Source organism: Pollicipes pollicipes, unplaced genomic scaffold, assembly GCF_011947565.3.
Source record: "Pollicipes pollicipes isolate AB1234 unplaced genomic scaffold, Ppol_2.1 Scaffold_6138;HRSCAF=7277_pilon_pilon_pilon, whole genome shotgun sequence".
Taxonomy (NCBI): Eukaryota; Metazoa; Arthropoda; class Thecostraca; order Pollicipedomorpha; family Pollicipedidae; genus Pollicipes; species Pollicipes pollicipes.
Genome location: NW_023596818.1, coordinates 25,768,157 through 25,784,855, shown reverse-complemented (window position 1 = coordinate 25,784,855; position 16,699 = coordinate 25,768,157). Strand labels below are relative to the sequence as shown.

General features: G+C 55.9%; 1 protein-coding gene across 1 annotated transcript; it reads right to left on the bottom strand.

Annotated features, from left to right (window-relative positions):
- Positions 1 to 1,042: 1,042 nt before the first annotated feature.
- Positions 1,043 to 15,191, bottom strand: LOC119105507 (zinc finger protein 341). The gene is made up of 14 exons (XM_037228972.1): positions 15,045 to 15,191; positions 13,008 to 13,082; positions 12,438 to 12,548; positions 12,048 to 12,187; positions 11,077 to 11,214; positions 9,556 to 9,758; positions 8,117 to 8,337; positions 6,905 to 7,104; positions 5,487 to 5,595; positions 3,884 to 4,040; positions 2,850 to 2,972; positions 1,834 to 1,976; positions 1,353 to 1,432; positions 1,043 to 1,229 (listed from the first exon to the last, which is right to left on the bottom strand). The coding sequence occupies exons 5-14, from the start codon at positions 11,175 to 11,177 to the stop codon at positions 1,043 to 1,045; spliced, it is 1,524 nt and encodes a 507-aa protein (XP_037084867.1). The 5' UTR covers positions 11,178 to 11,214; positions 12,048 to 12,187; positions 12,438 to 12,548; positions 13,008 to 13,082; positions 15,045 to 15,191.
- Between the last annotated feature and the right edge of the window lie 1,508 nt (positions 15,192 to 16,699).

Below are 16,699 nucleotides of genomic sequence, written 5' to 3'. Positions count from 1 at the left end.
TCAGCGTGCCCAACGACAAAAAAGCGACTCGAAACATCCAACTACGCCGAGAGCATGACCTTGTGACGGAGAGAGGCAGCCACCACGCCTCCACACGGGAACTCCCACGTTAAACGCGTTAGTCCCTTCAGGTCAAGACAGTGAGCGGCAGGGTGACCTGTCCCTGTCAGCGTAGCCCCTTCAGGTCGACAGTGAGCGGGAGGGCGAGCTGGCCCTGTCAGCGCCCGACATCCGGTGTGCGCGTTGTCCGTGCTTTGCGACCCCTCCAAACCGTGGCTGAGGACGCCGGCCTGGTCTGCCCCGCCGTCCATCCGTCAGGCGCCTCCCCACGCCGTCAGCAGCAGACTGTCGCTGACACACCCCTGCAGGCCCGCCTCTGCCCAGCTGCCCTTAACACGACACCAGCGATCATCAAAACTACCGCACTGTTTTCTCTGAGCGCCGACATCACTTCATACGGGAATTGAGCGCACACGCACGTAGCTTTGGACGCGTGTGCATACAGATCATGGCATCTTCAGATCAGCATGGTAACTTTGCTTTTGACGACACGCAACTTGCTAACTGCACTGCAACATTTTGCAATCATTTGCCCGCGGGAGCCCTGCTTACCAACGGTGACCTGCCACTGCAGCAGAAGCCATGCAACGGCGTCTGTGGCCAGGGAACTGAGGTGCCCATTGCAGAACTGGCGGTTCTACATCGCTGCAGACAGCAAACTGCTTCGACCGTTATGACGCCCCCCACGCTTTAGAAAATGACAAACTGTTTTGGGAGGCACGGTCTGTTCCAAAGCCACAGTTCCCATTCCCAAGAGCTTACGGTGCCACCCTCGACGTTTTGGCAGCTTGTGACATTTTGTGTGTATGTATGTGTGGGAGGGAGGGGGGATAACGATGTTTCACATCCATTTTCTCCACCAACGTCACGCCATAACGCTAGCTTTCAAGACCATTGAGGGGCCGCGGCCCCCTTACCGGTGGCGCCTCGCTTGCCTGCGTCACTTCTACCGCGCCCCGCCAGGCCCTGCTCTCGGCTCGCCTCACGCGGCGCCGTCGCCCACGTCCGACATCACCACGTCCACGCTCTCGGCGGCGATCACCGAGTCCTCGAGCAGCACGCGCTCGCCGTAGCCGCCGATGTCGGCCGCGCCCAGGATGGTGAGCGCCGACACCAGCTCCATGCGCGAGCCCTCCTCCTCCAGCACGGGCACGTACAGCACGAGCGGACTGGCGGCGGCGGGGCCGGCGGCGGCCGACGCCAGCGCCCCTGGCGGCGGCGACGGCGGCGGCGACGGCGGCCGCGCGCCGGCCGGCCGCCGCTCGCCGCCCTCGGTGATAATGACGTCACACTCGGGCGGCGGCCGGACGTCGCATTCGAGCTGCTTGTCCTCCTGGCAGGCGTGAGTCGCCAGCTGGGCCGGGGTCAGCTCCTGCGGCGAGCCGGCCGAACGGTCACACGAGCCGCCCGGCGAGGGCGAGGGGATGTACTTACTGGCATCATGAGGCCAGCCCTAAGTCCGCGATCGTGACAAGAGCTGATAGTAAAAGTCAGAGCCGTTAAGATCAAAATCTCTGGTGAGGCATCCTCCCCTCATTGCCTTGACCTACATGTGAGAAAAGATCTGACACCAGCCTTGTCAGAAGACATAGCTTTATTCATTAACAACACAGTCGCACCCAAATACAGCGCAGCCGCAGGCAATCTCTGCGTCTTCAGCGAATTGCCCACTGGCTTTACGACACATTCACACGCAAACATGTGACAGAGCCAGTCACGGCCGCTCCCGGTGCGTACCCCTGCACCCACACCTGCTTCAAGACACCACCCTACCTTGCCACAGGAGGCGCAGGGCGCCAGCCGGGCGCAGAGCTTGCTGTGCTTGGTCATGGCGTCCAGCCTGCTGTAGAGCTTGCCGCACGTCTTGCACTTGTGCCGCGCCGCCGCATGCGTCACCACGTGAAGGTTCAGCTTGTCTGAAACCAGCCCGCGCCAGGGTCACGCCGGCGTACTGAGGGTGGAGGCGGCCATGGACGGCCACCACTCCGCACACCTGGGACTGACGGGGTGGATGCCGAGAGTGCCGGGTCAGAGCGCCGCCCAAGTTCCGCGGACCGAAAATGTCATTCCGTTGGCGGTGCACGCAGTTGCCAAGGAACCTTCCGCCCCGGGCGGTGGGGATGGTTATTTGGGCTCTACAGCGTGAAGACTGATCGGCGTTATTCGGCAGCCGTTCAGACTGAAGAGACCGCTGAAACGGTACACGACGGCGCCCGAAGGTGCTCGCGTCGAGTGACGAGCAGGCGCGATGGACATCGTTTGGTAAACAGACTGCCGCGATTAGAGCGCAAGTGGGAGCTATACGTGAAGTCATTTCATAACATCAAGCGAAACAGATCTCGCAGAGCACTTCAAGGCTAGAACATGACGAGCTGGAATCTGCATAATTCGTACACCCAACGCAAACGTCGTCAACAATATAGCATAGCCGCGATTAATGTTGCGCCAATTCAGATTATCAGGTGCACAGCTAATCGTCACAATTCGTGTTATGCACAACTATCAAACATGCACAGAATCGCGCAGCTGGAGCACAAGTTCACATCAATCTGGTCACGCCAGCCAGCTCTTTCAACCCTCCGCCCCAGCCGCCAAGCATTAGCCCTGCGAGCGGGCCCACACGGCCCCGACTCGGCACTGGCCGCACGCGGAGCGGTGCCCGCCACCACCAGTGTCGGGGAGCGCGACCAGGCACAACGCCGGAGCCGCAGCACACACCGCTCTGTCACCACCTGGTGCCTCCGCCCGCACTGGAGGTGGCCACACCCACCGGCCGCCAGAGGCGTCACCTGTGCGGGAGAAGGTGCGCGAGCAGCCGTTGTGCGCGTGGAACGGGCAGAGCAGGCGCCGCTCGCTGTGGATCATCTGGTGCCTCCGCAGCTGATCCCGCCGCTTGAACCGCCTGTTGCACGCTGCCGAGTACGGCCGGACGCTTTTATCCATCCGTAAAGCTTTCCCAGTCCATGGGGTTGGACACCCCACGCTTTCAACCTTTCACGTGGGGGAAGCGGGCGTTAGGCGAAAAAACTGAGCTAAAAGCCTGAGCACATTCACCAGTTATGAAAATAAACACCTAAAAAAAACAACAAACAAACCGTGATCACCTTTAGCACAATGCCCAGACAGCTGAGCTGACATAGAGTGGCGGAGGCGACCCGGGCGCAACAGATGCACGCAGAGGGGAGGTGTACACTTGTGAAGCACCTCCTGCGGCGGGCCATTCATCGCCCAATAACATACGTTGAGCAATGGATGACGCACATCAACAACGAATAGAAAAATGTACAACAGATAGTGAGCCCAGCCCAGCAAGCTGAAATGTTCTCGGGCCACACAATTAGACCGATATAAATACAGAACTTGCCAAAGGACGAAAAACGGATCGAAACATTGTTGTCTTGTTAACACCGCACTTATCGACGCCTGCCGCTTTGTCATCAAACTTGTTATCAGAAAGGCACATCGACATTCCCATGAAAATGTCCGCAAATAAACTGCATTGTAGTTCAGTATGATATCGCACGGGCGTCTCGATCACTACGAATTATCACATTGTCTACCTCCTCTACCGATATCATACGAACCCCATCCAGCAGCGAAACTCCCACGGCCAATCTAATTCTTAAATGGATGTGAATTCCTTTCACACCCCAGCTGTAACTTTCCACGAAAACCACATCGGAACCGGTCCCTCGAAAAGTGACGGCGTTTCAATTCCAGTGCAGCAGTAATAGCGTCATCTAATAATAATAGTCTCACCCTTCGCCTCCTCAGAAATCCAAAACGCTGCCTTCTGCAGCCAGCTCGCCGCGGCGACACTCACTGTCGCAGACGAACTGTCGCTGCTCGCTGTGGGTGTTCATGTGGGCGCGCAGGTAGCCCTTGGTGTTGAAGGCCTTGGCGCACTTGGTGCAGCGGTGTCGGGGCGTGCTCGCGTGCGTCTGCAGGTGGCGTCGGAGGAACCGCTCGGAGCTGAACACCTGGCCGTGCCGGGTCAAAAGGTCAGCGCCTCCGGGATTTAGGGCATAGGGTCAGCCATCATGGAGTCAGTTGGGTCAAGGGATCATGGATTCGGAACAGCGAGTTAAGGGTCAGAGCACCGGAAGGTCGGTGACCGTGGGTCACGTGGTCATTGGTCAGGTCAGAGGGTCGGAGAAGGGGCGGTCAAAGAGACCGGATGAGCTTGGAGCGAGTGAGTCTATACTGTATGTTGTGTAGGGATGTTAAGAGCAAGACCACACGTGGTCCATTTGGCACTTGGGTTTCACGACGCACTCAGCTGTAGTTACCTGCCTCTCACTCTTATCCTGGCAGGAAGGGCAGGCACCGCGAACAATCAAAACCCGCACCTCTGGCTCCCCAGTCGTGCAGCTTAACCACAGGAGAGATTTGCCATTTGATCACATGCGGTCGAGATGAACTTGTGGGACATGAAATGGCCGTGGCTCGATTCCCCGCGGTGCCCGCCCTTCCTGCCAGGGTGAGAGGCAGGCGACGCCATATAGCTTCAGCAGCTGAGTGCGTCGTAAAGCCCCAATGACAGACAAACGGGGGTGGACCGGGCGCGGGTCAGATGCGGATCAGCGGTGTGTAAACGGCGGGCCATGGGTGGGTTGGAGACCGAGTACATGGATGGTCGGTGGGCACGTGATGACCATACAGTCGGCCGCAAAAAGGTTCGAAGCTGCGGTCAACGCCAGCTGTCTCCCGTGTCGACAGTCTGGAAGGTGCACTGTCAGTTGGCACATGACGGGGTTTTGGTCGCATAGGGCTCCCGACCCGTCAGAGGTCATTTAAATCCGTGACACTAGGCACCAAAATCAGCACAACAAACGGAACACAGCTTCCGCCAGTCCACCCGGACACCGACTGCCAGGCCCACCCGGCATAGCCTTCGCCATGCTCCGGAGCGAAGCTTTTCTGCTGCCTGAGCCAGCTGGGTGAGTGTGGCGCCGGCCGCCAGCACGTGCCAGCGACCCAGTACGACCACTGGTAATGTCGGCGCGGCGAGCAGGTAAAGGATGGATCATGCTATACCGAAAGACCGAATGCACGGGGAGAGGCAGTAGTCACACACATCACGTCGCGGCGACAGTCACAGCCCACGCCATTCTGGCAGCTTCACTTCGGACGCGTCCGCGCTGTAGACATGGCCACGCAGGACAATGTTTATCATGCCTCTGTTGTGATGGAAGCGTTTAGTGATGGATACCCCCTCTTGTGATGCAATCAAACGCAATGCTAAGCATAAACAAGCACCATCCAATCACACCCTCTGGCTCTTTTCACCAAGTCACATCGTCGGGCAGTCACACATCAAAGCAACACCTTACACCGGAGCACAGCCATCACACATCAAAGCAACACCTTCCACCGGAGCACGCCGACGGGCACGTGACTGCCCATGCAGGAGTCGGCCAGCCCACCTTGGAGCAGAGCTTGCAGGCGTAGCTGTGGCTGCTGATCTGAAGGTGGTACTCGAGCGCGGCCAGCGTGCAGTACCGACTCTGACAGCGCGGGCAGGAGAACGACGGTCTGCGGGCAGGACACGGCGTTCAGTCACGTGACACTGACACCAGGTGTCGCAATGGTTGCCAGTATTGCGTTAGTTCACTTCCAGCCCGTGGCCGTTGCCCAGTTTCCCCGAGACCATCTGAGATCAACGTGGCGCGGGTGTATTGCACCGCGCAACGGGTGTATTGCACCGCGGCACGGGTGCATCCCACAGGAGGATTTGAGCCAATAGAGGTTTGTCGTAACGGTACCAACATTTTTAACTATCAGTGCAAAGTGAAACAAGCTTAAAAAGTGGAACTCATGTACAGTTGCAAGTTGCATTTATCGACGCCAATGTGTCTGTATCACAATGCATGCCACATAGGCACAGCTCAAACAACATTACCTACCTAACTAATACCGTCATGATCCACTACATCTTCTTCGGGACACACATTTGATTCGATCAGACATTTTTGTCGTAACTATGGACATGGCTGCACATAGAATAAACGTTTTAAGGTGCGGGCCATTGTGTCGCTCCACGTTGAGCTCTGAGCAGTGCTAACATCCACGACTACCTTAGATCTTCCAACGTCGCTCTGTGCTAAGCTCTGAGCAGTACTGACAGCCAGGACTACCTACGATCTCCCGATGTCACTCTAAGTTGAGCTCTGAGCAGCACTGAGAGCCAGGGTTACCTATGATCTCCCGATGTCGCTCTATGTTGAGCTCCGAGCAGCACTGAGAGCCAGGAGTACCTACGATCTTCCAATGTCGTTCTGTGTTGAACTCTGAGTGGTACTGGGAGCCAGGGTTACCTACGATCTCGCAATGTCGCCCTGTGTTGAACTCTGAGCAGTTCTGAGAGCCAGGGTTACCTACGATCTCCCGATATCACTCTATGTTGAACTCTGAGCAGCACTGAGAGCCAGGACTACCTACGATCTCCCAATGTCGCCCTGTGTTGAACTCTGAGCGGTACTGAGAGCCAGGGTTACCTGCGATCTCCCAATGTCGCCCTGTGTTGAACTCTGAGCAGTACTGAGAGCCAGGGTTACCTGCGATCTCCCAACGTCGCTCAGTGTTGAGCTCTGAGCAGCACTGGGAGCCAGGGTTACCTACGATCTCCCGATGACCGTGAGCATAGCTTCACGCATCATAAATGGACGGCTGGAAAACAGGCTTTCAAAAACGGAATAAATTTCAGCCTTCCATTACGATTTTCAGCCACTAGTGAATCCGAACCTCACACAGGGACCCAGTAGCCAAAGAAGCACGTCGCTAAAATATCCAGCATGCTCCGCTGCCGTGAGCGCGTGCAGGCTTCGGTGGCGCCCTGGCTCACCCCGTGCCGGTGTCGTCCGCGTCGGCCGGGCCGCCGTGCCGCTCCGCCACGTGGTCACTGAGCAGCCGCAGCGAGCTGAACACGTGGCTGCACACGTGGCACGTGAACTCGAGGTCGGCGTGGTGGCGCCGCAGGTGCTCCAGAAACCCGTCCTGGTCCTCGCACGTGGCGCCGCAATCGCGCTGGGGGCACCGGTACACCTGGCGACGGCAGGCAACGTCAGACAGATGGCACCACAGTCCGGCCGATAGATAGCACCACAGTCGGGCCGGCGACGCCGGTACACCTGGAGACGGCAGCAAAGTCAGGCCGACCGACAGATGGCACCACAGTCGAGCCGGCGACGCCGGTACACCTGGAGACGGCAGGCAACGTCAGACAGATGGCACCACAGTCGGGCCGGCGACGCCGGTACACCTGGAGACTGGCAGGCAAAGTCAGGCCGACCGACAGATGGCGCCACAGTCGAGCCAGCGACGCCGGTACACCTGGCGACGGCAGGCAACGTCAGGCCGACCGAAAGATGGCACCACAGTCGAGCCAGCGACGCCGGTACACCTGGAGACGGCAGGCAACGTCAGACAGATGGCACCACAGTCGGGCCGGCGACGCCGGTACACCTGGAGACGGCAGGCAGTCAGGCCGACCGAAAGATGGCACCACAGTCGAGCCGGGGACGCCGGTACACCTGGCGACGGCAGGCAACGTCAGGCCGACCGAAAGATGGCACCACAGTCGAGCCGTTGACGCCGGTACACCTGGCGACGGCAGGCAACGTCAGACCGACCGACAGATGGCACCACAGTTGAACCGGAGACGCCGGTACACCTGTACTTGCATGTCAGCATGCAACTTCCTGAGGCACGGGTCAACTATTGCTGATGTGGTCGATGATGTCTGCGTCCGTCGCGTAGTGGGGTTGGCTCTAAGCCTCGGATCATCCGCTTCCGCCGCCAAGTTAGTTTTGAGCCCAGAATGCCTCCATACTACAGCAGATTCAGCACATGCCTGGCTTAAGTTTGAACTCAGAGTCTCCAGGTCTTGCACCCACCTGTAGCCACTGACCAGACATACCAGTGACCTGAGTAACCCTCCCACTGGTGACCTCCCGCCGCCAGAATTTCACCTCCTCTGACACTACGCGTCTCCGCTGACCCCAGTCTAAGCCACGCCCCCTTCCGCCCCCCCCCCCTTCCGCCACCTGCCGCTGACCTTGATCTCGGCGTGCTGGCGCAGGTGAGCCTTGAAGCCGGCGTAGCTGGCGAACGTCTGCTGGCAGTGGCGGCATTGATGCGTGTCGGGCGTGGCCGGGTCGGTGGGCAGCGTCTCCCTGGCCCCGCCCGGCCACACCCGGTGCGACTCGATGTGCCGCTTCAGGTTGGACTTCTGCGTGAAGCACCGCCCGCACACCGGGCACCGGAACGGCTTCTCGCCTGCGGGCAGGCCGGCCGGTGACGCCGCGGGCAGGGGCGGCACGAGCGGCAGCCTCGGCGCGGGCAGGGGCGGCATGAACGGCAGCCTCGGCACAGGCAGGGGCGGCACGAACGACAGCCTCGGCGCGGGCAGGGGCGGCATGAACGACAGCCTCGGCGCGGGCAGGGGCGGCACGAACGACAGCCTCGGCGCAGGCAGGGGCGGCACGAGCGACAGCCTCGGCACAGGCAGGGGCGGCACGAAAGGCAGCCTCGGCGCAGGCAGGGGCGGCACGAGCGGCAGCCTCGGCGCGGGCAGGGGCGGCACGAGCGGCAGCCTCGGCGCAGGCAGGGGCAGCACGAGCGGCAGCCTCGGCGCAGGCAGGGGCGGCACGAGCGGCAGCCTCGGCGCGGGCAGGGGCGGCACGAACGACAGCCTCGGCGCAGGCAGGGGCGGCACGAACGGCAGCCTCGGCACAGGCAGGGGCGGCACGAGCGGCAGCCTCGGCGCACGCAGGGGCAGCACGAGCGGCAGCCTCGGCGCAGGCAGGGGCGACACGAGCGGCAGCCTCGGCGCAGGCAGGGGCGGCACGAGCGACAGACTCGGCGCAGGCGGGGGGGGGGGGGGGGGCGGCACGAACGACGGCCTCGGCGCAGGCAGGGGCGGCACGAGCGACAGCCTCGGCGCAGGCAGGGGGTCACCGTACCGGAAGCCTAAGAGCCTACTGATTATCAGAGGAGGGGCGACTTGAGATACCGGGGGGGGGGGGGGGGGGGGGGAGGAGCGAGTTGTTGAAATAATAGAACCACCTCTGCCCCCAAAATCACAGGGGCCAACAGTCCCACACAGCTACTGCCCCCTTCCCCCCGCACCCCAACAGTGACGCTCCTGGCACTCAGTGCATGGCCGGATTAGCAGTTGTAGGCAATGCGGGAGCCGTCGACATCCCCAGCGTCCGCCCCCGGTTACTCACCAAAACGCCAGGCGCGACCACAAACCTGCATACAACACCGGAGCTTCCCTTCATGTCGAATGCCCCGGGAAGCGTCACGGCTATGTCCAGGCACAACTACATACATAAAGCAACTGCAATGCGAAACACACCGCCATTTATCAAGTTATTTTGTTTCATTAGCTGACAGTCCGACACACTCAAGCATGAGGATGGCAAAAAGCGCATCTGTCGGAAGAGTATGAGTCGTCGCCCCGCTCTGTCCCTTCCAATCCCACGAACGCACCTGTGTGCTTCCTGCGGTGCTGCTGCAGGTCGAAGCGCTTGCTGAAGGCCTTGTGGCAGATGTCGCACTCGTTCTTGGCGGGATGCCCCGGCGGCGGCGGCCTGCTCCGTGGCCAAAAGCGCCAGACCCACTTCCTCGGCCTCAGCCAGCAGTGGGGCGGGGCCCGGCTCCTCCTGCCGCAGCGGCAGGATGTTGGCCACCGTCTGTGGACAAGCGGGTCTGGCTGCAGATGATGATGGTGGCGGCGATGTGGAAGGTGTTGGTGGCGACGATCAGATCTTACGAAAAGTAAGTGCGTTCGCTTGTTGGGAAGAAATAAATGACAAGCTGTTAGCAACTCTCTACAGACGAGAAACTCAGAGTGGATATGGCGGTTATGATGTTCATTTTACGGTATGAATACACCCAATGACTTCGGTAACAGGGCCTGACAAGGTGTGGACGTCAGTCAGCGGACAAGACAAACCAGGAGTGAAAGACACAAAGCACACAGTTTGCAGGCTGCTGCTGGCCATGATTGAGGATAAATTCGTGACACCGCGGGAGGATCATGACATACCCGCCCAGCCGTATTTCGTAACACCCGTCACACAACAGGGGGGCGAGACTTGCGACAGCACGGTACATGCGGCTATACCGACTCAGGCGGTCCGCCCTCCGGGGCGTGCGTCGATCAGAGCCGTGACGAGAATATGCCTAACGAGTGACGTAAGTCGTCAAATGCATTTGCGAGGAATATTATCCACATAGATAAGACAGCAGTAATGGCTTTGTTCCTCGGAGAAAAATATGTCTCCATGGTCATGGTTTTTCTCCGAGGAATAAGGCTATTACCACTGTCTTATCTAACGGGTGACGTGTGCGGATTTCACCACAAAGACGCTTGTGAGATGCACATCAGGCACGGACATTTAAAGAATGCAGCAGCAGGCGAGGCCACTAATACAGTAGGTGACCTAAGCTCGGGCAACTATGCAGATCTCATCTGCACCTGTCTCAGTTCACCCTCTCTGAGACAGGCGTTACCCTGATGGCAAGCCCACATTGCACTGCCAACAAACAACATCTGCATGCTCTGTCGCCAATTCCCTTTGTTATGGGAAATTGCGAAAGTTCTGGAAGCTGTTTTTGAAAAGCACGGCAAATTTCCTTTATTATGGAAAATTGTGGACGTTCTGGAAGCTGTTTTTGAAAAGCGCGTTCAGTTTAAGTCAGCTTTGCACGAGGCGCCTGCTGATATTTCCGACCATCAGCTTCAAAACCACTTCCGTGCCGTGTTTCTGAGTAGGCCCTGGTGATGAGTCCCAGTCCGTTCCCGGAGGATGAACAGACGTGGGCTAACCTGTCAAAGCCGGCTCGGGGACCAGCTGAGACCGAGACCACTGAGCAAGCCCAAAACACAGTGGCCCGCGACGGCCCGGACGCACGTGCCTTTGTGGAGGAGGCCACCATCACACGCGTCACAGACGGCGCCACCGCCGCTGCACCACCAGCGCCACCACCCGCCACGCCGCGCCGCACCTGGACTTCTGAGTCGGGAATTTCAATGGAGAACTGCATCGCGTCGTTGTCGAGAATAAGACGCTCGGACAGCTGACCAGGCGGCGAGGTGACGTCATCATCCAGCGGCACGTGCGTCAGCGGTCGGTCGGCCACCGTCTGCCAGGGCCGGGCGGTTGTAAGTGACGTCATCATGACACCATCACGCGGGGCGAGGTACGTCGGCGGCGAGGCTAGCATCACCTGCAGCTTGGTAACACCACACACGCGACTGACACGACACCGCTGCCATATCAGGAGGTGCGACGCCGCCATATCAGGAGGTGCCGTAGCGGGCCACCCGCCGGCGCCTGCAGCCGGCTCCAGCGTGATTAAGAACGGTGTCATCATGCGGTGGAATGTCGGGGGCTCGCCCCGCCGTCTGATAAGACACCCCCGGGGCGTGGCAACGGCACTGCCAAGCGTGACGTCACAGGCAGACTGAGCGGCGGGGCGGCGGACTGTCGTGCTCGGGGCGAGAGCGCCTCCTGACCGCTGACTACTGGCGTCGGAATTGCCTGACCCAACTTACCACCGCTCTACAAACGAGGCAAACGTCCTTGTGCTTGGACCGAACGCGTTGCACGCGGCATCGCTTGTGCTCGTGCGACGCAGCACTGCCTCGTCGTTAGCGCCGCAGCAGTCGCCCGCGTCACGAATGAATGGCACCCGGCATGCGGCACAATCGGTAACATGCTGAGACACCCCAGCGTAACAACAGCGAGTTATGTGACCGGCAGTTCCAGACCCCAGACGCCCGACCTCACACCTGGCACCGGCGCTGATCGGGACCGGGGGTGGGGGGTGGGGGGGGGGGGACGTGCTGGCGGTCCCACCAGCACGTTCCGGCCCCACGGGAGTACGGGGACCCCCCACCCCCGGTGGGCGAACGCGGGCCGCCCTCGGTGCCGGCAGGGCGCGGGGGCCCGCCTCATCGTCGCCCTACCACTGACCGGGGCCACGCGGCAGTACGTGCGCACCAGCTTCTCCCCACAGCGGGCCGCGCCAGACGACGGCGGAGGCGGCGCCGGAGGAGATGGCGGCGGTGGGGGCGCGGCGGGGGGCAGCGTCGACACCATGGCGCCGGGCAGACCTGCCGATAACGGGTGGGCGGCTCAAGCAGCACAGCAAGAACACAAAATTGAACTCGTTACATCGTCTTGTGTACAATCAAACACTGAATACAGGAAGCAGTGATGTTGCTTGAGTCGCAACACAGGCATGATTACATTATGGCATGAATGTCACATGATTAACACTGGACTATGACATGTATGGTGACACTTTCAATTGAAGAGTGGAAGTTGTGTGTCAAATCCAGGTCAGCGCAGCCAAGCATTTACCTCCACATTCTTCCTGTTTGTGGACCACAAAGTCTGTCAGAGCAGAGAACTGAGTTCGACACCTGCCACACTGGAATATGTCCTCTTCATCCAAGGTGATTGTGTTGGACACTAAAACATGAGACAGACATGTCAATCCAACCAGGAAGATACTGTGCGCATGACGTAAGCAACTGTTGAAGTGAACATATCACATAAACACCCTGTGAGGTGCCAGCACTTAAGCCAATCATTCTTTCCTGGGTATATTTGTGTTTCCCAATTCACACCACAGTTTTGTTCATGTTGTCTGTTTTGACAGGTCATGACCAAATTATCAAATATTCATTCATTCATCAAATATTCAAATATTCAATATTCAAATATCAAATAACTATTCATTCATTCATTCATTCATGTATGCCACCTGTGAACTCTTTGTTTGGTGCCCAAAGCACACAATAACAGCACAAGTTTTTTTAGGTTAGTACATCACAAATAATTGATAATATTGAAATGTGTACATCACTGCAGAACTAGATAGCAATATTAGAAGTTAAAGCAATGTGGAAACATCCTTAAACATCTTACCAAGAGTATCTGAGTGCAGATTTTCCTCAGGCACAGCTAAAATATAGTCAGCCTCCAGCTCCTCTTCAGCCATCACTGGAACAGAAATGCATCAAGCTATCATTTGAGCAAGTGCTGACACATGCCACCTATACAAGTAAGGTTGTAACACCGACACATGCCACCTATACCGGTAAGGGTGTAACACCAGACACACAACACATGCCTGCACGATTCTGTGGAATATCCCACCTATCAGGTAAACCCTTCAACAATAAACTAAAAATAACCTATTCTACTTTTAGGCATATGTGCTGTTTTCACCTTTTTCAATGAACATGCACCTACATATGTGTTTTATTACTGTTCACATTTTGTACTCTGAATGTGCAACTAAAATCAGGCTATATGAGATCAGGTGGTTCTGATTGTAGTTGGGAGTTGTGACCAATGGCTATAACTCATACTATACAAGCAGCAAAGTTAATCTGGCAATTATATACGCAAGTATCAAGCGTAGGTACAAATATGCTTCTGGCTAATTACAATACCTTAAATACCCTAAAATTTTCAAACCTTGACTAAGTTCTAGCATAACCAAAACATTGCTCATCCTAAAAAATCAAATTCTTGTGTCCTGAATTCTGCCCACAAATCAGATGGTCTTCATAACACAGTATGTCCACTTCCACCATTCCATTTGACCACAAAAACTTTTAAAGCTACTTTACCATTACATACTGCCTCAAGTTACAACCAAAGTTTCATTCCATGCGCTTGTTTCTTCTTCACTCATGTGGTGACAGTGCATTCTAAAAAACACTTCACTTTTACTCCAAGGTTGAACACTAGCATTTGTGTTAGATGGATTTGACTTTGCCTCACTGTTCCTGGTGTAAAAACTTGCAAGCAAAGTGTGTCTTTCACAACTTCAATCATGGCATGGCACATGTAACAGATGCAATGAGCATGTGTTCTCTTTTTGTGTGTTCCCAAATCACACACCTCATCTCAGCTTACTGTCCAGCACACCAACAAAACCCTTTGGTGTGACAAACACATGGTGATCACAATTGTCAGAACATCATTCTAAGTGCACACAAATGTGTAGAAAACCATCAACTAAACTGACACATGATCAGCAAAAAAGAAGTGTGCAACTGCTGTACATCTAGTTAAGTGCTAGGAAGCTGGCAGGCACTGTTGGTGCTGCTACAAATAATATAAATTTCATTATTTTCATTAAAATTCCATTTGAACATGCAGAGCAGCCAGCTTTTGTGTTGATAAGGAGATTACTTGAGGCATAGCTGGTCTGCTACAGGGGAGTCAAATCAATTCTAATGCACAACACTGAGCTGATTCTCTGCAGTTCACTCAGAGCAGCTTAAACCAACTTTATGTCAAAATAATTTACAACATAAGCAAATATGGCTCAATTTGTGAATCAATTATAATGGAGCCAGTTCTGGAGAAAATTGAATTACTTGATAAATGATCAATTTCATGACTTTCTCAGTCTTTAGGGCATCTGTACATCAGAGTATCAGAGCATCACAAGCTGTCTACAACATGGCAGTCTATAGTGTAGACTACAATAAACTTCATGCTACCACGATTTGGAACTCAGAATTTGGTAAACACCCACCACCATTTCAGCATAAACAGAGTGAATGTTTCATGGAATTAAGATGCTGAGGATATAACTTCAGACAAAAATGCCACAAAAATGTTGATGTGCAAATAATTTCAAAATTCAGCACAATTTGGCACTGCCTAAGCCTGAAAGACAAAAGTGTGAGGTTCAGTGCACCAGTGCTGTGCACACACCTGGCACAGTAGCCATGTTTTTTTTCTGCAGACTGATCTGCAGTGTTTGAGGCAATAGAATCAATGCTTCATTGGTTTGTGCGATGACCATGCTCGAATAAAAAAATGACTCTTTACAGCTGTGCTCCATTAAGTGGACATAAAATGGTTAGAATGAGCATACAAATGCCCACATTTATGGTTGAACCACTCACCGACGACTTGTTAACCAAATTTATTCGGACTCACCAGACAGTTTGAAATGAATCGCTTGATTCCTGACTCGATGAAATTTGGTTGATCTCGGTTTCACTCCGACTCCGACCTAAGTTAAACACATCCTCAAACATAGGAACGGAGGGCGCACAAGAATACACCCACAACGCTCAATATCAACAAGACGTGACCCATAAAACCGCTGTTACGGGCCTATATTCATTGGCGTTAGGAGTAAAGCCCAGCCGCGCCATTTTTGTCGACACAATAGGCAGCTGACGACGATGACGTCACGGCAAACAGCTTAACCCTGTGACGTCAGTGATCTGAGGGAGATAAACATTGCGATACTGAAGCCGAGCCGGGCGGGATAGTCGTCCGATAATAGTGTGTAGGGGAGGGCGCCGCGCGCGCGCTCTTATCACCAGGGATGTCGCGTCGAAAACAGAGCAACCCCAAGCCCTGCAAACGTGAGTACATACTGTGAGGGCTGTTGTGGGAGTTGGGATGTGCCGTTTTTGCGTGTTGGGAGGCGTAGCCTGCGCGGGGACTTCGCTCGACCTTTTGAAGCCGGCCCCATCCCGCCGATGGCAGGAGAGGTCAGGGGGGTGGGGGCTTTCGGGACTATGCCCCCTGCTCCTGGAAGTGGTGGGACTCCACCTGGGCCCGAAGGCGTCGATGCTTCTTGGCGATTCAGGACAGCCGTAGACATCATAAGATATAAAAACGACCCACCGCGGCAGCAAAATGGGATCTAGAGCCTACGCACGTCCCCGGATGAAACAACACGATCGAAGGTGACGAGAGGTCCCGTATGGCAGGAAGGACCCTCTTCGACCCAATTTCGTCACCTTGGCAAAATCCTGGTTACGCCACAGGTGGTAGTTACTTGTCTTGCCCAGATCTTTGGTTTGCTCGTACCGGGGGCAGAGGAACGTCCCTTAAACGTGCATGGGTCGAAATGAATTTTGATTTGACCCCGTGCATCATCACGGGCTTAGTCTTGAGCCTTCGTCGAAAGTGGGGTGATGATGGCCAATCCAGAATATCTCTCGTTTGCTATGCCATGTGCAAAACTATCGTGTTTGAAAATTTTGGAAGTCAATGTTGTGGACAAATCGCAAACCGACATCTTGATATGACATCGAAGGCAGCTGGTAGCTACCTCAGCTCGTTAGCGACGTGAATCAGGGCGCATACAAGTTGTGTTGCTTGGAGGAAGCTTTGCAAGCAACACAATCAAATTACGAAGTGAAATGATGAAGGGGCCTAGATCCATAGTTTCTGAACAACTTCGGGTATAATGCCAGAGTTCTCGATACATGGAGCCGGAGGTACTCTGCCTTGCTCCAAACCCTCCCCAAAACAGAAAATGAACGAGGGGAGTGCCGAACGGAATGCGGAGAGAATAATTTGCGTTGAGCAAGATCGTGCGGCATAGGTGTCGTGCTAACCATGCTGCCGTACTCCACGTGCCGGCAAGCGGAGCAATCTGCGTCGTCTGCAGCACTGTCAATACACACTGAATGCCGCTGGATCCACTGCTCCGCCTACGATACAAGTACTAGTCAATGCAAGCCATGCTAGGTTAGGTCATATGTTTGCAGTGAAGCAGAAATCCGCCCACCTCCCGAAGTTTGGTGATGTACCGAACCCAGTGACCCGAACGCTGCTTACGTCCGCAGTCG

Excerpts from the sequence above, each read along its gene's own strand:
- LOC119105507 (XM_037228972.1), bottom strand. The coding sequence starts at position 11,177 with ATGATGACGTCACCTCGCCGCCTGGTCAGCTGTCCGAGCGTCTTATTC. Across the intron at positions 9,759-11,076 it reads TTCCCGACTCAGAAGTCCAG|ACGGTGGCCAACATCCTGCC; the intron begins GTGCGGCGCGGC and ends GCTTGTCCACAG. Across the intron at positions 8,338-9,555 it reads GCACCGCAGGAAGCACACAG|GCGAGAAGCCGTTCCGGTGC; the intron begins GTGCGTTCGTGG and ends GCCTGCCCGCAG.